We start from the raw sequence: 20,148 nt of genomic DNA, 5'->3' as shown, positions 1-20,148 counted from the left end.
ATACAATACAATACCACATTCATACATACGCAACCATACACTGCATCCATCCATCCATATATCCATACCCCCTCCTTCCCAGCCTGGGCACACTGTCTGTGGCAACTACTGTATCACTTCCCCAGGGAGTGATTCAAAAGTAGCCGGTACTCCGGGTGCTGCACCATAATAAATAAGCGTCTTACCGCTAAATCGACATGGCGTGGGGGGTTACTGCACACGCTGCTGGCCTGACACCCCTTCTCCCAGCAAGGCTGGACAGCCGCCGCTGCTGCTTCTGCTGATGGGGAGCACTGCTCGGCTCCCTGAAGCTGCTGCCGCCAGGGGTTACTTCAGGCCGCTGGGGAGTTACCACACAGCCGCTGCTGCTCCTGCCGACAGGGAAGCACTGCGCTGCTCCCTCATGCTGCGGCCACTGGGGGGTTACTGAACAGCTGCTGCTGCTGCTGGCGGGGAACCCCTACTCTAGCGCTGATGCTGCCGCCGGCTTGCTAGCGGCGCTAGCGCTGCTGATGGCCGGGCAGCTGGCTGCTTCCTCTTTGCTGGGGCGCTTGTCCCCTCAATTCTCCCACCACTGAAACACTATTAAAAAGTGGTAGTCGCTCTGGGGACCTGCAGCCACAATAAAATATAGTTCATCTAAATTTAGTACTGAAAAAGGTGCGCCCTCCAGTGGCTAGCGCCCTAAGCAGCTGCCGCCTAAAGCTGCCTAGTGGTAACGCCGGCCCTGAGCGATCTTGTAATAATGACACTATGGCTAGCAAAGTCGCTGTTTTGGTAGAGGATTTTAGGAACATAGTACCAGTCATTCCAAGAGGACTAATTAAAAGATTGTAATGTTTAAAATAATCATCATTAGGGAGAAAATGCCTAAAATTTTAACTGAAGACTAATATGAGATTACATACAGTATGAATTTGCACTTGCAATTGGTAAGAGAGGAGAGAAGCTCTAATGAACAAGCACAAAATATGAAGCTGCCCTTGAAACAGTTTTGTAGATTTACAAAATAAGAATTACCTAGATCTAACCAATGACTTCTGAACCCCAACATGGCTAGCTGAACGTGGAATCTTAACCTCAAACAATGGTGCAATAAACCCAATGAATCCTAGCATTCTAGAGGTCATTCAATTGGTAGTGTGACCGGACAAAATAATGCAGTAATGTAGCCCAATGTACCCCCCCCCCCCCCCCCCGTGCAAAGGGGGTACCTGCTGTGCCATCTGGGGAGCGGGCAGGGGGGTCCATGCCGGCTTCTGACAGGAGCCTGCAGTGGTGTCCTTGCCGCACGGGTACCTGCGGCGCCGTGTATAAAGCTGGCGGCGGTGGGGGGTCCCTGCAGTGAATAAGAAATAACTATTGCTATCTGCCGGGCTATGCGGCGGCACGGGAAGCGATGCCGGGTTTGAAAACACTGGCCGCACGCTAATTGGCTGAGATTCAGCCAATCAGCGTGCGGCCAGTGTTTTCATAACAGAAGCGCTTCCCGCGCCGCCGCATAGCGCTAGTTATTTCTTATTCACTGCAGGGACCCCCCGCCGCCGCCAGCATTATACACAGCGCCGCAGGTACCCGCGCGGCAAGGACACCACTGCAGGCTCCTGTCAGACGCCAGCATGGACCCCCCTGCCCGCTCCCCAGACAGCGCAACAGGTATCCCCCGCCCCGACTCGCCTGGGGCGCTCCGGTGCCTTGCACTGGCCCTGCTTACAACAACACTATGTATTACTAAAAACATATTAAAGTGCAAATACATTTTTACCCACCGATGCTATGTAATGGTTGGATGTGTAAAATGAGGGGATGTTTTCATTCCAAGATTACCACAAACCACTGCAGGTTTACTAGTAGTAATGCCAAGGAAGAATCACAAATGTGGAGTGGACTTTCGTAACAGTGGCACATGGACAACATTATGTTGCATGGTCAAACACTGGCAGATTCAAGAGGGGGCAACAAGGCCCTCCTGTCATCTAGCATAATTTTTACTTTACAATATTTCATCTTGCCATCTGCATGCTTCTTTTATTTCTGCTCCCACTCGTACCTTATGGCTGTGCTGTTAGATATAGAATATCGCAGTTTAGCACCCTGACACAAACCTAACTGCCCGGGAGCTTGCCTCATCCAGTGCCAATCCGCCTTGCCTGAACATCAGTGGTCTCCACCAGACCACTGCCTGGCCTCTTCCCTGCCCCGGAGCAACTCTACCTTGTCTGATCATCAGTGATCCCCCTCCCTTCTGGGCTCCTCACTAGAAGCCTTGCAGGCTCTACAACTTTACAGCCCGCATGGCCTATCAGGGGTGGTTTTATTTATATCTTTCCCTTCTATGGTGTAACAATCCATCCCCCCTTTACCTCACTGCTTTCCAATTCCTTCTTTTTCTAGCAAACCGCTTTTATAGTTTTGGACTAATTTGAGAATTCATTTGGACTCTGATGTTTGGTTCTTTGATACATACGGGCTCCCTGCTTGCTGAGGCATTATAGACTCCCACTACCAGGGACCAAACTACATGTTTTATTTCTGTAAGCAGCTCATTTTTCCCATATAACCTATGTAGTTTGCCTAAGATGGCTGCCTTACCTGGAACCACTGAAATACTCATGGTCATCAGTTACTGCATATCACCTACCACTCTGCTCCATAGACGCTCACCCAGTTTTACCCACCACATCTGTAACATAGACTCTCGCCCTGATTTACCCACCCCGTTTTGCCCCAAAGTCTCCTTCACCGTGACACCCACCACACTCTGGTCTGTATTTCAGTGCTGGGATACAGACCAAAATGTTCTAGAAGCACCATAGCAGAGAGCATCCCCTAAGGCAGGAAAGAGGATTTGCACGGATTTTTAACAGGTGCAGGGTGCTAGAATGAACACTAACAAGTATTCTCAATCTCTTATGGGGTGATTACAGCCTCATTTCTAAGCGATGTGACTACATCGCTTAGAAATGAAGCATGGATTGCTCCGTGTATGGTCCGTCGCAAAAGCTACATTTACAATTTGATTAACAGACAATAGCAAAAAATCATTAATAATACAAACATTAATTACCGGAGTGTTAGCTCCTTCAGCTTGAGCTTCCATTGGACTGGTAGGTGTTGCTGGAAGCAGCTGGCCAGCAGCTCCTGACAGGGGATCCAGCCTATCAACACAAGGGCCTGAAGGAACCATAATATCAAGTCCAAGGCCTGCATCAGATTTCTTATGACCATTATCAGTCCATGAGCCCAGTTTTGTTGGCCCTTCTAAAGGAGATTCTTCCAGCACCTGAAGCACCTCTGGCTCCTCTTCTGATGGACTTCCTGTCACCTTCTGACAGAGATTCCCATTTGACCCGAAATCGTTCAAATCCCGTTCTTTGTCCACAATGACCCATTCTTTAGAATCAACCTCCAGCCGGCAGGAGCTCAGATTCACAGCTACAAATCCATTGCTAACGACACCATCTAGGTTTTCAGGGGAGCTGGCTGACCCTGGTTTACAACCTTCTGGCATATACTCATCATCATAATGCCAGGCATGGTCAGCATGGGCGGTGGTTGGAGCAATCATGGTCTTTCGTGGTCGAGAGGAGGGGGACGTTGAAGATCCTTCAGCAACTGGTTTATCTTTCAAGTTTGTGTCCTTCTGAATTTTTTCAACACTTTCCAAGACAAACAAAAAACAACACACACATACACGTTAAAAACATTAGACAACAATGCACATTTTTTTATTAGGATAGATGAAAGGAAACTAAACACTTCAATCAAGTAAAGATTATATTTTCGAGTGTCAGAGTAAACTTTGTGTAAACCCATACACTAGTGCAATTTGGGCTGATTTCACCCGATCCCGGTGGATATCGCTGAGAAATCGTCCCAAATCAGTTGTATTTGATGTGCGCATCGGACCTGAGCCGTAGGTTGGACAGCAGGCCTGTCCGACCTCCAACTTGGCCCCCTCCCGGCGGCAGGTTGCATGTTATCCATCGCATGTGAAAGGAGCACATGTGATATATCGCATGCGATCCTGCCACCCGGGAAGGTTCTGTGCGGCTCAGGGCGGTTGGATACATCACAGTAGAGTACGGGCACCTTAAGAAAAATAGAAAATATTCAAGAAGTAAAATAATGTAATGCTTAAACTATCATTATTTTCCCCAGGTTTAGGTTTATGTTGTCAATAACAACTGTTGAAGGAAATTCCAAACTGGGAACTAAGACAATAAAAGTTCTTACCAGTTCTCTAAAAATTTGTCAGCATCGGGCTTTGACTCTAAAGCCAGTCGCTTCTCCAGCTCGAAGCTATGTATAGTGCGTAACTTGCGAAGAAGGGGTACATCACGGTCTAGTTGGGTGTTCTCTGATCGGACCCTCACAGGAGAACCGAGGCTGGGAACATTATGTAGTCCATTTGCGTGGCCATTACTATGCTCTTCTTCTGTGGCAGCCTAAAAACAAGACATTAAACGTCAAAATAACCCCACAAATCTCAAACAGTTCACACTAAAGGCTGAATATTAACATTTCAGTTTGAAGAACAAGTAACAGGAGGCAATAACAGCAGTGCTATCATCCACATAGAGACACTATAGCAGCAATTCAATTGCCCTCAAGGGCCTGTGGAAGCCACAGCGGTTGAGAGGAATAGGTCTCAGTGCTGAATATTAACATAGTAGTTACTGGTAAATAAAATGTGACTCTGCAGAGTTTACAACACATTAAAGAGGACTATTAGTGATATGTACTTATCAAAAGCAAGTGCATATTTATGTCGCAAAATTTTCTCCCCCCCCCCATTAATAAAATAATAATAATTGGATTGCCTTGTTTAAAATAATGGGGTATGTTCAATGTATTTGTGAGCTGTGACAGCGAGCAGTGCTGACTGCTCGCTGTCACAGCTCGCGGGTCGTATTCAACTGACCCCCTGCACACGCCGTTTCCACGTCGCTAGGTTTGTTTTTAGCAACGGGGAAACGGCGTGTGCGGCCACCAAAAAAGCGAGGCTCGCGGCAAATGCAGTGGCTTCCCTTCATTAGCTGCAAGCCTCGCTGTTTGGGGGAATTCTCGCCGTCATCTGACAGCAAGGATTTCCCCGGAACGTAGAAAAGGATGAGCGGCCGGCATGGGATTTGAATATGGTTCTATGTATGTACTATTGGGCCAATTTGGACCCATTTGTTATGTCCCTGTCTCCGATGTTTGTGGTTTGCACATGAGTGCATATGCAAACCTCGGGAGTGAACGGCGCACCAGCATCGCTTGGCTCAGGCGCTGCTCGGCAAGAGGAAACCCTAGCTACTGACTTGGGACTGAAAAAATTACCCGGGATTGGTTTCCTTAGTTAGGGCACAGGTGCTCAAACTCTATCCTCAGTAACCCACAAAGTTGGAAACTATGTGGGGTCCTGACACTGTACCAATGATCAGCAACAGACTTGTGTGGTTGGATTAAGTCAAAGCTCATTGTGCTGGCCTTTAACAGAGGTTAAACAATGAATGTGTATTAACTAATCCTGTAACAAATCAGAATGAGTAAGTCATATAGCAGCATATAATAAAAGGGGTGAACATTCTTTTCTTTGGTCAAAGAATTGCTTTTATCTAGAACAAATCCATTTTTATTGCATATTTCAGAAAAAAAGAGAAACCATTAAGTTGCTATGGGATACAGCACCTTCTGCACCTATGTTCAGCCTTACTAATCACTGTTACACATACTCTTGCTAAACACTTTACATAAATGTCATAGATGAATACAGAAACAGTTAATTAAATATCAGCAATTTCTTGAAGAGTTCCCAATTGTGTCCAAAATCCTACAGAAATAGCCAAGACTGTGGCATCTGCAAAAATTTGAATTTCCGTACAATTTGTATGATTTTTTTAAATTATTATTTACTTGACCATGTTCTCATTTAAGATGGGTTTACCAAAGGCTGTATGCCCTTTATTGGCATACAACACTCTGATCAACTTGCCCCATTTCACAAAAGTTTACAATGGAATTGTTAGTGCAGACGGGTGCCGGAGAACGAACCGGCAGTTGGAATCCCGACTGCTAAAAGCCTGACACATGGGCTCCTCCACAGTGGCTATTCTCCCTCGTGGGGGTCCACGACCCCCCATAGAGGGAGAATAAAATAGGTGGCGAGTGCAGCGAGCCACTCTGCCTGCAGCGTGGCGAGTGCAGCAAGTCCGCAAGGAGCTTCGTTACGCTCCCCCCGCTGTCTAAGTCCCCGCAGTCTGGATTCCGAGGTCAGGCTAATGACTGTTGGAATCCCGACTGTTGGGGTGTTATGCCACACCCGTGCAGACAAAACATCGGGCAGTATCCAATTAGCCACGGAAAATTAATGCGGCTAATCAACTTGCCTGGGGCTATCCAATTAGCCCTGATGATGACACTTATCTGGAATTTGGTTTGGTCTGCCTCAGGCACGTGAAACCAAATCTGCTATGTGTGCATTTGTTTAACCCATTGCAACAGCGGAAACACGTAGGTCTGTGGCTTTTCACGGATCCTATGTGTTTTTACCAGAAAACAGGTCATACCGACCAAAAAAAAATATAAATAAAAAACAAAGACCATCAGGTAAAAATTCTGTTAATGGGGCTTTTATTTTGGCTGAAAATTTATCGTGGGTAATTGGATACCCCGCATCATCTCATCCACCTTAGTTTGTTACTTGAAAGTTTCCAAAGTCTTATCTCCAAATTGCTTTTTAGCATAAATAATACCTATTACCGGCTTCTCTGCAAAACCAAGAGCAATAATCAGAGTATGTCTAGATACCTTGCACATTCCCATTTTAATTTTATTCCTGTTGGCATCCATCTCTTCCCAAACATCTTTCTCCTGAGGATGCTGATGACTAGGTGATCCAGGTATCTTCTCAGGAGAAACCATAATTGGGATTCCATTCTCCCCATCACTAAGTTGTTCATCAGGAAAGACTTCATCTGTGTTCTCGCGCATCAAGTCTCCAGGGATGGGTGTGGCATTCGCAATTCTAGACAGAGGAGACAAAAAAAATAATCTGAATAAAAACAAAAAAACCAGTAGAAGCCCAAAAGACCACAAAAATTCCAACAGCGGCTTTGCACTGTATTAGGGAAATAAACAAAAGTAGGTAAGTGCTACAACAATAAAATATGTACCAATGGGGGTCACTTACCATTGCAGAATGCTTTCATAGATTAGATTACCATGGAGTTTTCATGGATGACCAAAGGTTTTATGTATATGATAATTTATACCATTTCTGGCTCTTGGTGGTCAGTATACAACTTGTCTGATGCATTATTAAATATTTAATTGTTTTAATTGCTTTTTGGACATATTGAGGACATTGAAACTTCTTATAAACACTGCTTCACATTTCCTCTAATCCGGGAATCAAGTCCGGAATAAGGAAAGCACGTTTCTACTGGGATACCACCACCTGCACAAATTTGGCTCGAACTGTCGCATACTAGAGCGGATACCTCTTCAAATCTGAGGACTGCCAACACCCTCCAGTGATTTAAGCCTATCCGGCAAGGTATATGGATTCCCATAATACATGCAAAATCCAGTACAGACTGAACCAGGATATCGGATATAAAATTCAGAAAATCATCCAACCAGTGTGATCCCTTCACCTTTAAGTATACCATTCTTACTTGTCCTTTTTTGATTGCGCAAATTCAATTATTATATGTCCAATATGTTTGTGTACAATTGCTGCTATTAATTGTTTTATCCAATATTAAATCTCTTAATAATACATTCTACATCATTATACTACTTAATTGATCCCAGGGACTCATTAGCGCTCCACCTCCCTTGTTTTTGTTTCTTGTATATATTGGGGTCTGACACCCCCTAGTGGGAGCTGCATGACATCACACCCATATAGGCGCCTGTTCTTTTTGACCCTTGTGGTCCTAAACACATCCTCTCTATGGGCAGTATTCAATGAGAAAAGTTCTCCGTGTTTTGTGGAGAATTTGTGCTTTGTTCGCCTTGGACGGAGCATTTTGCTCTCCAAAAGCGAGCAACCCTATTCAATGTGAAATATTCTCCGTCTTTCTAAGTGATTTTCTCCGTGTCTCTCCGTGTAGCAATTCTCCATCTTTTGATGGGGAGCTGGAATGTGAACTTTTAAACTAAAAGGTTTTTTTTTTTAATTTTGGTGTCAAAAAATCAGTTTTTTTTTCTGTTAAGGGGCATGTTATTTTTATTCATGTGCTTATAGCACATGAATATATATTTAATTTAAAAAAAATATATATATATATTTTTTTACACAGAGCAGCCAGCAGGGGGGCGGAGCTCTCGAGCCGCTCATTAGATATTCATATATTCACTGCATCCGATCATTACATATTATGTAATTAAATTTTTTTTTTTACACAGTGCAGCCAGCAGGGGGCCGGAGCGCTCGAGCCGCTCATTAGATATTCATATATTCACTGCACCCGATAGTAATATGCACGATCGGGTGCAGTGAATACTTGGTCCCCCGCTGGCTATAGCGGGGGGCAGCCTGTGCTGCCTGGGTCCAGGAGAGCCCCCCTCCCCTCCACATTCCTCTGGAGCAGCCAGGGAGACTATAATCTCTCTGGCTGCTTCCGTCCCCCGGCTCCCTGCCAGCTCCCTGCCGCGGACGCTCGTCCGCTGCAGGGGTTAAGACTCGCCGCGAGTGGCGGCGAGTCTTCAAAACATTGAATAGTGGGAGCAGAAAGCTCCAGAACATGGAGAGTGCATGGAGAGCGAAATAAAACGCTCTCCATGCACGGAGAACTTTCACATTGAATACTGCCCTATGACGTATTGTTTAGCCTTGCTCTTTTTCGGATGGTACCCCTAAATCCCCTGTTTTTATTTTCTATTACAATAACCTATGTTCACCCTCCTTGTTGGTACCTGGTCTATATCCTGAATTATTCAATAGATTGTTATTGTCCTTTAATCTTCTGTTTTCCACTATAATGCTGTTGATGTTTTCAATAAACGTCTATTGAAAATATATGATGTATAAAAACCTTGGGTACTTGTGTATTATCTGGGCGCCCGATTTAATTAAATCGTATGCGATTTATCGGCCGATTCGATCCGCGATGCGATTTAGCGGCCGATTTTCGGCCATTTCCTGCCGATTTGCATGCTTTTCCATCCTTGCACACCCCCAGGTACTTGTTTCCTAGCACGGCGCCCATCGCATACCATGGCATAACATATACGATGGTATGCAATGCGATTTTTGGGAAAATGCCCCTGATTTAAATATCGCATAGCATCGCATGCCAGCAAGTGGCATGTGATGCGATGCAATTCGATTTTTAATTGTACAAGCTCGCTGATGGGTGCTTACAATGTTAAATGCACCCCCATTGTCAACGACACCCCCACTATCAACGCCAACCCGAAGCGTGGCGAGCGGACGCGGAAAACGATCCCGAAGCGTGGCTTGCGTCAAGTAATCCGTGTCCGCTCGCCACGCTTCGGGATCGTTTTACGTGTCCGCTCGCCTCGCTACGCTCGCCAAGCTTTATAAAATCAACTCCATGCCGACGTGGATAGTGGACCGGTCAGGAGGATGCGTACCGCATCTGCTCGCCACGCATCGGGCTGACTTGGATAGTGGAGGTGTGCAATGATGGAATAGCATGCAAATCGGCCGGAAAACGCGGAAAATCGGTCGAAAATCGGCCAAAAAACAGCCGCTAAATCGCATCCGATTTTTGCATGCGATTTGCGGCCGATTTCGCAGGCTCCTTGATAATACACAAGTACCAAACCTTGATATATTTTACAGTTCCTATCATGTCCCCCTGTCCCTCCTATTCATTAAAATATATATATTTAATCTTTGCGGGTAAGTTTTGTGATGTGCAGGTCTGTCCTCAAACATGTTTCCTGCAGTCACACCAAACAGTCCCTCTTGGCACACCAAGGCCCTTATTCTGGTTCAGTCGCAAAGGCAATTGCCTTCTCAAATGGACAAAACCATGTGCACTGCAGAGGGGGAGGGGGGGCAGATGTAACTTGTGCAGAGAATTAGATTTGGGTGGGGATTTACTTCAAAGTGAGATCTATAATGCAGTGTAAAAATAAAGCAGTCAGTATTTTCCCTGCATAGAAACAAAATAACTTACCCAAATCTAAATCTCTCTGCACAGGTTACATCTGTCCCACCTGCAGTGCACATGGTTTTTGCCTTTGTGAGTGAAACAGAATAAGGGCCCATGTCTGATAACACTTTTCTAGTGTCAGTCATCTTTTTTGCTGGAACTGTGCTTAAGTCACAACAGAAGCACCAGGAGACTGTGCTGAATAATATAATATGCACCACTTGTATTTCTGGGTGCGACTAAATCTGTATACGAAGTGCCAAGTTCTTTTTTGCTTCACATCCAGACTCAGGGCAGTATTCAATGAAAAAAATTTGCCGTGCATGGCGAGAGATTTTTTCTCTCGCCATGCACTCGCCCTGTTCCTGAGGGCTCGCTGCCACTCCTGCTCCCTCTATTCAATGTGGTTAAGACTCGCGGCGAGTCTTAACCCCTGCAGCGGACGAGCGTCCGTGGCAGGGAGCTGGCAGGGAGCCGTGGGACGGTGGCAGCCAGGGAGATTAAAGTCTCCCTGGCTGCCCCAGAACATATGTGGAGGGGAGGTGGGCTCCCCGGGACCCAGGCAGCACAAGCTGCCCCCCCCTATAGCCAGCGGGGGACCCAGTATTCACTGCACCCGATCGTGCATATGTAATGATCGGATGCAGTGAATATATGAATATCTAATGAGCGGCTCGAGAGCTCCGCCCCCCTGCTGGCTGCTCTGTGTAAAAAAATATATATATATATATATATTTTTTTTAAATTAAATATATATTCATGTGCTATAAGCACATGAATAAAAATAACATGCCCCTTCACAGAAAAAAAATCCTGATTTTTTGACACCAAAATTAAAAAAAAAAACTTTTAGTTTAAAAGTTCACATTCCAGCTCTCCATGAAAAGATGGAGAATTGCTACACGGAGAGAGACGGCGAAAATCACTTAGAAAGACGGCGAATATTTTACATTGAATAGGGTTGCTCGCTTTTGGAGAGCAAAATGCTCCGTCCAAGGCGAAAAAAGCACAAATTCGCCATAAAACAGGGCAAATTTTTCTCATTGAATACTCCCCTCAGTAACATACAGATATTCAGGTGTCGCATATCAACTTAGTCAGCACAGTGTAATGGCGCGTCCTAGTCACAAGATGCAATTTTAGAAAAATAAGACCATGCTGACGGATTGAACGGAACCTGTCCGTTCTCTCAAGCCAGGCATCTCCTACTGTGTGGCTTATTAAGGCTAGGTGTATGAAGACACGTCTGTAGTCAATGCACCATTCTAGTTGCCCTGTACTGTATTAATATCATTTTTAATATATGGCCTCTAGAATTGAGCGCAGTATTCTAGATGAGGCCGTACTAATGACCTATACTGTGGTTGTATTATTACTTCTTTCTGCTGCTGATTTCTCTTCCTATGCATCCAAGTATCTGACTTGCTTTGCTCAATGCTTTGTTACTTACCTGAATTTAAGTAATCTGAAATAGTGACTCCTATAGTAAATCCCTGGGGTGCTTTGGGACACTTGGAGGGGTGCCTGGGTTGATGGTCCAGGACCAATTCAAATCAAATTAATAATGATCAATGTAATTGTCAAACCCAGTCCTTGTGCTGCCAATCATAAACTATGTGGACAAACAGAAGCAAATCTTGCTCCTTACCAAATAATTAAAGATGACATATAAACACAATTTATTTCAGATTTTTTTTTCTTAATTTCTCAATAAGAACCTTTTGGCCTAGGGGTTCCTTTTATAACATTCTAATACTATAGGGCAGTGTGATTCAAAACAGTTCGGGAACCATTGCTGTACACTGCTCCCTTCACTGTGGCTGTATCAAAGGAATTGTGTCTTCTATTTAGGATTTGCTGTCTGTGGAGAAGGAGCATTAGTTGGGTGGGTCACATGAGGCCCCTGCATCTCTCCTGCACAGGAACATATGTATTTCTCACTGGATATGAAAATGTGTATGTGTGATGATAAAAACAAAAATAGATTCAAATAGAACTCCCAAAAAGTGTGTAATCTTGAAATGCCTACTAGTCCCCTCTCATACCCAATAGCAGCAGGAGTCAAGCGAGTGTGAAGCTGAAGGGTAGCCGATGTGGTTGTGGAAGTTAGAGATCCATCCATGCCACTCTTCTCCCAGTCAAAGGGATCACTCTCCACCACGCCATAGGTCTTCATGCTGTTGTCAAAGACCGATATTAGAAGCTGCAGGGAAAGCACCAAATACAGCATCATAAATAAGGTGCAAGAACAGCAAAGAAACTTCCAACACTTCTAAAGCAATGACCGGAATTGATATATGTAAACCATTGGGTTTATGTTCATCTCCGATCAGGCCCCTAAATTTGGCAGACTTTGGGGGGGGGGGGGGTATTCAATCTGTGATTCCGACTGTCGCAACGTCCCGACAGTCGGAATCCCAGACTATTTTCACTGTTCCGGCTGTCGAGTGTCGGAAGGTCCGCAGATCAGCGAAAAAGGCGGCGGAATGATGAAAAACGGTTGTGAATTTGAGAATCCTGGGCCGTTTCCCATAAAATAGATCCGACTTTTTAAAAAGTTGGATCTGATACACTTCACGGCCCGGGATTCCGACTGTCGGGAAGTTCCGATAGTCGGAATCCCTGACACAAAGCCCCCTGTGTTTAATAGTGAGTAGGAGATTGAGGTATAATGTTTTTCAGTTGGTACAGTCAGATGGGTGATGTTAAAACCATTCATACCCCATATGCCATGAATGCCAAGATGGGTCTTGTTAGGACACATAAATTTCATATTATTACTACCAATGCTTTGAATATGCTTACCGGATAATCTGGCTTGGTGAAGTAGTCCAAGCCACTTATGTGCTCAAGAAACACATGGAACTCTGGGGGAAGATGTTTCAACATAAGCCGATGTTCATATCGTTCTTTAATGGAACCAACTTGTTCCTAGAAGACAAAACCAGTGGTTAGAGCGAGTAGGCTTTGAGATATTGTCAGCCAGGGGGAAAAGGAGGGGGAGGGTGGGAGGCGGGTGGATTTTTTTCCCCCCAGCTATTTTATAGCCATATATAGTGGAGGAGCTACTGTACGCACATTGGAAAATATCTACAGATTAGCTAAATGAATATCAGGGATATAACACACTATACAGAACAAATGAACAGCATGTTACACACAAATATTATATAATGCCCCAGGATCAAAGAAGGATCAAACATCAGTCTTTCCATCAAACAATTCCATTAAAACTTGATAAACTGACTTTTTTTAGCCACTATAAAATATTACCATTTGAATCTCTATAAATAGAATATAAATAGGAAAAAAGTGCAGAGAAAATGGAAGTGATGATGGGGTCAGAGGTAGCTAGGAATACCTCTGACCCCATCATCATCTGACCCCATCATCACTGGTTGAAAACCATTCACAGGTGGTCATAGTCCGCATTTACTGCAACAGGAGTGAACAACTCAGAGTTTCTACAATAAGCTGAGAAGAGATCAGGTTTACCTTGTCTTTTATCTTCCTCCATGGAAGCTGTCCAACCAGAAACTCAACCAGCATGTAGAACAGGGACCACAGATCGTCATGTCGTCCCATCTCCTGCACAGATACAAGGTGTATATGGGAACAATTTCTAATCAATATCTTAATGTCTACTAATGATTGCAGTGCATGTCACAGTGTAGCGACATTGATTATGCCAGAAATAGGTTAACAAAAAAAGAGAGGACTCAAAAAACATTTTAAATTAACTTTGTAAATATAACTCTTACAAAGTTTTTTAAGAAAAACTTTCCTTTAATCCTAAATGTCACTTGCCTGTGTGCTGTACCTCTATGGTACACTTGCAATGTCTGGGGTGAGGCAGAACCTTTCCTGGGTTTTGAATATATAAATTCTATGGAAACTACAAAGAATATGTTTAAAAAGGGCTAATTTTGTATGATTCTAAATAATTTTTATAGACAAAACTCTGGAGTAAAAAGTCTATGGCAGGTGAGGCAGTGCCTCACCTGGGCACCTTTTCTGTACATATCTTATAAAAACTCCCCAAATCTCCAGCATGATATACTGGTGCGCCTGTGTATGATGCCCACATGATACCTTGGGCTCATATATTGTGTGTAAATCTGGGTTTGGTGCTAGCCAGTGACTCCTCAGATATTTACCTCATAGCACGTCCCTGCTGCGTGCGCACAGTCACAGTTGTGATGGAGACGCATGGTCTCAGAAATTGTGTTGAGCATAACTGGGGGTGGCTAAGAGATGGCTAAGCAGACGCATGGAGATGGCGAGTCATGGGAGTGTTGCTTTAGGGGTTGCAACCTCAGATGCATACTCTGAAGAAGAACCTGCACCTAACATTGTGGTGGAAACTTGTGGTGGAAACTTGATGGCAAGACAAATGGTATTTCAGCATCTAAAGATGTTCAAAGCCACTAGATCAGCATGTGGCAACTGCACACCATGGAAAAACTCCACTGCACAGAACTCAGAATCAGGCCCCAAGTGCCACAAAGCACAATGAATTCACTAGTTTTAGAACACTACAATGTCAAAATATTGATGTTACAGAAGTTAAGGTCATTAAGAGTAAGTAAGTTATCTGAACTTAGCTGCAATTTATTTTTGTATTTTATAGTCTACAATTATTAACTGTCAACTTGGAACAAAGAAAATAAAATTTAAAATAAAAAATACTTGGTGAAACTTACAGACATTATACAACAATACAGAAGTAGTACAGATCTGTCTCCTGAAACCTTGTTGCAGTCACAACACAAAGCCCATCTGTGCGTGAAAAGGGGGTGATTCTGGTTTACACGCAGCGCTGCATGTTTTTTTAAATCCCGCCCGCAGAACTGTCCGTCCCCCTCGCACGCAGGTATCCCCGCATGGTTGCGAATGGATGTTTTGCATAGACATGCATACGCAGCCTACGGGGCCAAACCCACACTCTCAGGTGTCTTAGCTTTGCGTGTATTCTGGAGGGGAACATGGAGGGCAGCTGATATCCGGTGATGTCAGCTGCTCACCCCCAGCACCTGAGTCACTGGGCCATTTCCATGGGAACGCCCAGCTTCGTCATGGGAACGCCAAAGAAACGCTGCCTGTTCCCCTGGCCCGTCTCCTCAAGCCCTCAGTGTTGAGTGCGAGCAATGTCGAATTTGCATGTATGCACATGGACCAGAATAATGTCCAAAGTCCCATGAGATTCTGCTATCGTTGTGCATCTTTTTTAAAAGGTACTTGTTTCCTAGCACGGTGCCCAAGATTTCCATCTTATGGCATCTTATGCCATCGCATGCCATATAGCCGCATACGATATGATTTTTAATTGTATAAGCAGCCTAATGGGTGCTTACAATGTTAAATGCACCCTCACGCCACCCCCACTATCAAGGCGATCCCGAAGCGTGGCGAGCCCCGCGAAGGGACGCGTATTACTTTACATGTATTCCGCATGCGCTCGCCACGCTTCGGGCTATCTAAAATCAACTCCGCGCCAACTTGGATAGTGGGGGTATGAAAAGGTCGGAGGACGCGTACCGCCACCCCTCGCGGGCTCGCTGAGCTCGCCACACTTCGGGTTGGCATTGATAGTGGGGGGCATTTAACATTTTAAAGGACCCATCAGGGTGGTTGTACAATAAAAAATCGTATACCATCAAATTGTATGTCATTGTATGGCATAAAATGCCATACAAATTTTTTATTGTACAACATTGCATCAAATCGCCATATTTAGTCTTATGGTAAAAAATGCGATGGGTGCCGTGCTAGGAAACAAGTACCTAATAAAACGATAGGGCTTTTGGAAGCGTAAAAATGTAAAACACATACTTAAATACAAACCATAACATTGGTCATCCAGAGCTTATAGGTAGCCACAAAAGACCTTAATATATGCATGCAGCATGTTAACCTGGGTCTACAGTTAAGACACATACACACTAGATTATATTGTAATAGATATCGTTTAGAAACAGCTTTCTGAGCCATATCTTGTAAATTTCCTCTAGTAGTGTGTACACTCAATATCGTTAACAATGCTCGCTCCAGCGCATCATTAACGACCCCCTCCCTTCGCTGCTGCTCCCTCCCCGCTGGAAACGGCAAGTCTATATGCACTTGCCGACGCCTGCACCCCCGCCAGATCCCTACTGCTGGAATTATCGGCGTTGTGGGGAGGGGCTAGTGTGTGCAGGGCTTTAAGCTTAGAAAATAACAAGCAACGTATAGATGGGGGGGGGGGGGTGTCTATTTATTGTAATATAGGGGTTTATTCACCAAGTGTCATGTTGTAGAACCCATTGCTTCTGAACGTGTTTAAAAGAGCAGTGCTTTTCCTAGCAGGACGAGACATAAACGCAACCTGAAGTGCCAGGTTTTACAATGCAACTGTAGATCTTTAAAAAGGACAAAATCAACATTCAGCCAAATCCCCAGCACTTACTGAAGGTCTAACTGCGTATGACTGAACGCTACTGTACAATGGTTTATAATATTTAATTAAAAAAACAATATCTCAACTGGGTCCAGTTTCATCTCCTATTATTATTTTAGTAACTAACAATATAGATATAGGTCTTATGCACTTACCCTATTCCTGTGGGCGTTGACTGAAGCGTACCTGACTGTTCCACGAAATCCAGCTACAGCACGGGGCTACGTAAGAAAACAAACATGGATTCATCAGGATGGCCTGGTTACCTCATATAAGACTACAAGGATACAACATTAGGTACAAACATGACACAAGCTGTGGTAATGAATTCACAATCACCCTGGCCAACACAGGTGCACATATAGTACAGCATTTATGGATATCAGCAAATAAAGCATTCACTTATACAGTTATCCAAGTGTTGAACAAAATACAATATAGTGGACTGTAAATCTATTTTTGATTCCAACTAATCTTTGGGAGGGTTCAACCGAAAATTCCAAGCTGGCCGCATTTATAAAAAAAAAAAAAAGAAATTGGATCTGAAAAATCCAGTAAAAGGCCTAAAGAATGTGAATCTTCTCAAAGCATAGTGGTAGCAGCGTTCATGCTTCTGAAGGCCAATGTTATATTCTGCTGGTAGTGGAGAGCCCAATTTAAATAGTTTGAGAGCTGAACCTCCAAAGAGTTGAGTTTCGATCCATCTTCCAGGTAATTCTTCAAAAACAGCAGCAACCGGTCCATGTGAGAGCGGGAAGTAGGAAACCACTTTGCTTCAAACAGGTGATACAGACACTGCAATTATACTTGTTTTTTTAAACAATGGTACACTAGTGTAGCGGAGTGGAGGGTATACTACTCTGCTAGTACTGGCCAACACTGGTAGAATACGTTCTTCACATGGCTTTCATCATTAATGTTGAGCTCCTCTTCCATAACCACAAGATGGCGGTATATTTGCTAGCGCAGTGGTTCTCAAATGTTTTTTGAATCACTCACTTTTGTTTGTCCAGATTTTGTGACTGGAAGGCACAAGCACAGGTTTTGCCTATCATATGTCCCATAAATAATATGAATTGGCCCTGGACCACCAACCAAGGGCATCTCTGCAAGTGCTCCAAGGCACCCCAAATTGCCATGGCACACAGTTTGGGACCACCGATATATAAAATTGTCTTCTAACCACTTATGTGCCTTATTTCTTTTAGAAAGTCATGTTATTCATGGGCGTCAATCATGAGGTCGACAAACATAAGGCCGAGAGTCAAGAGTTCGACCACTATTGGTGGACAGGCAGAAGACCGAAGAATGAAAAAGGTGGACATGGAAAAGGTCAATATGAGTTTTTCAGGTTTTTTGTAATCTATAGGTCCAAATGGACACAGTATTACTGCACGCGCCATACTTTAGGCACCATTACATTCCTCCCAACTTTTTCAATTGAAGAATACTCGCACAGCGCCCGAAAAGGGTGTGTGACACATGCAAATTAGGCCGCTCCCCGTTTTCGGCCACTGCGGCGCTGAATAGACCCCCCCCCCGCAGCGGGACACTGCCGGCCGTGGGAGGGATGTGGGACAGTTGGGAGGTATGCTATTACATTGTCCCTATATGCCCACTTGGATGGTAAAGTATGAACAAGACAGTCTAAAAATAAAATAAATCCTGTAAAAACCATGTCAATATATTTCATATGGACCTTTTGCTTGTGTTGACCTTTTGACATGTTGACCTACAGTTAAAGCCCCTTTTCAACTATCTTCCTTAGGTCGTGGCTCACCATGGCTAGCCATGGCTATACTATTGTTCTCAGCAGCAATACAATACATAGAACAACACAGTAGGGGATTAGCAGAATAATCCTTTACTCACTTAATCCTTTTCATTTGTCGAACCTGTTGACCAATAGTGGTCGACCCACTGACTATCCACCTAAAGACCGCGTACAGTTATTCATAAATGTCCTGCATTCATCAATAGATCTTACTTCAGTGCCATATCCCTCTTGGCTCATGTCTAAGGTTGTGCAGGGAGAAAGAAGATCTCTGAAAAAGTCTGCTTAAATCGCCTCTTCTGTTTTGCATAAGGCCTTAGAACACACAGCTGAGGTGTAGGCTTATGGTCTATATAGTCAAATATATTCAAATGTGCATAATATTCACATGTGCTGGAAATGTGCAGGTCACAGTTTCATGGGGGACAGAAAAGCAGCTTTCGTTTCCTCCTGCCACCCACACCTTCCAAACAGTCTCCGAGCAGGTACTAGATTTCTTCCTCTGAAGTCTCAGAGCTGCATCTCACGAGAGCAGTGCAGTCTGATTTAACTAGCTTGGCACAGTCAGTAATTAAGCCTGAGATGAAAATACAGCCGCTTGGCACATTCATTTATAATTAAAAAATCATTTGGAATTTTTTTTTTTAATGAGAATAGAAACAGCCAGAAACACTGCGTTATGTAATGCGATACTATCTGAGCACGGGTTGTACCAACACAGTGTTTTAGTATAAGGTTACACCAGATTGGCTATTATACGCTAAACTGACTTTTCTCTATGGGATTTCTACTTTAGTTAATGTATATCCAAGAAGAAAAATAAAGATGACCAGGAAGAAACATCAGCCACCATAAATCAGCAAATATTAATAAGTTTATATCAAATTTAGGTAAGTTGTGCAGGGAAACTGTTACTGGCAAAGAATGCTGGGAGTTGTAGTGTAATGACAGATTATGTTGCTTAAATTTGCTCATACAGAATTATAGAAATCCATTTATAGGTCTATTGGTATGAGTGAATATTAACATTCAGAAAATGGTACATCAAAGACCTTGCCAGTTAGAAAAAGGCTAAGGCCTGCAAATTCAGAGACAACATCTGGAGAAATCCCTGGACGACTGAGTTTACATGCTGGTGATGGCAGTAGATACATATGCTACAAGGGAATTGTAACGGTAAACTATATTTTGTCACACATCACTAACTGTATGGATCTTGCTTGGTTGCCCCCTTTTATTTCCCTGTGGAGAAGTAAGGCTGCATGGTCTTCAGAGGACACTGACAAAGCGTGCATGGTAGAGAATGGATGCAAATTATTAAACATGCTCTATAAGCACTGTGTATCAAGTTGGCAGTATTGAAATAAAAGGACAATAATAAAACAACTGTGCTGGAAAAAAAAAAAAAGACATTTATACAGGAAAATGTGAGTATTGGTGCATTGCGAAGTCTCATAACGAACAGATTGGTGAATTCATACACAGAATCTACAGTATGTCTACACTACAAGAACAGAAGTATTTGGCCACACCTGATAACTATTGAATTCCAGTGAATGGGTCACGCTGAGGAGCTCAGTGACTTGGCAATAAGACTTTGTGAAATTTGACCACATAAAATTATAGAGCAGGTCAACGATGCATACAATTTTCTAACGCTCTGCTGATTCCATAGCTGGGGAGTTGTGTGCAATTAGTGGGTGTCCAATCGGCTTGGACACCCACTAAGGGAGCTGCTTGCACACCCAGTAATTGCACAGAAATCCCGATTGTAGTCCGAACCAAGGCCTGGGACTTACAACAACCATCTCCTGCCTAAG

The 20,148-nt window shown here is 43.8% G+C and overlaps 1 protein-coding gene across 2 annotated transcripts in view; it reads right to left on the bottom strand.

The window, feature by feature from the left end:
* The window catches only part of TTBK2 (tau tubulin kinase 2), a 113,461-nt gene that overhangs the window by 15,882 nt on the left and 77,431 nt on the right, over positions 1 to 20,148 (bottom strand). For both annotated transcript variants that reach the window (XM_083166885.1, XM_083166886.1), the window contains exons 7-13: positions 16,710 to 16,775; positions 13,614 to 13,706; positions 12,924 to 13,049; positions 12,164 to 12,321; positions 6,796 to 7,012; positions 4,237 to 4,448; positions 3,068 to 3,659 (exon numbers count right to left, since the gene is read on the bottom strand). In XM_083166885.1, coding sequence (XP_083023011.1) covers positions 3,068 to 3,659; positions 4,237 to 4,448; positions 6,796 to 7,012; positions 12,164 to 12,321; positions 12,924 to 13,049; positions 13,614 to 13,706; positions 16,710 to 16,775 — 1,464 coding nt within the window. The remainder of the gene's footprint in view (positions 1 to 3,067; positions 3,660 to 4,236; positions 4,449 to 6,795; positions 7,013 to 12,163; positions 12,322 to 12,923; positions 13,050 to 13,613; positions 13,707 to 16,709; positions 16,776 to 20,148) is intronic.

Source organism: Crinia signifera, chromosome 12 (genome assembly GCF_055691185.1).
Source record: "Crinia signifera chromosome 12, ASM5569118v1, whole genome shotgun sequence".
NCBI classification, from domain to species: Eukaryota; Metazoa; Chordata; class Amphibia; order Anura; family Myobatrachidae; genus Crinia; species Crinia signifera.
Note: the sequence above shows the minus strand (reverse complement) of the source record. Positions and strands in the feature narration are given on the sequence as shown.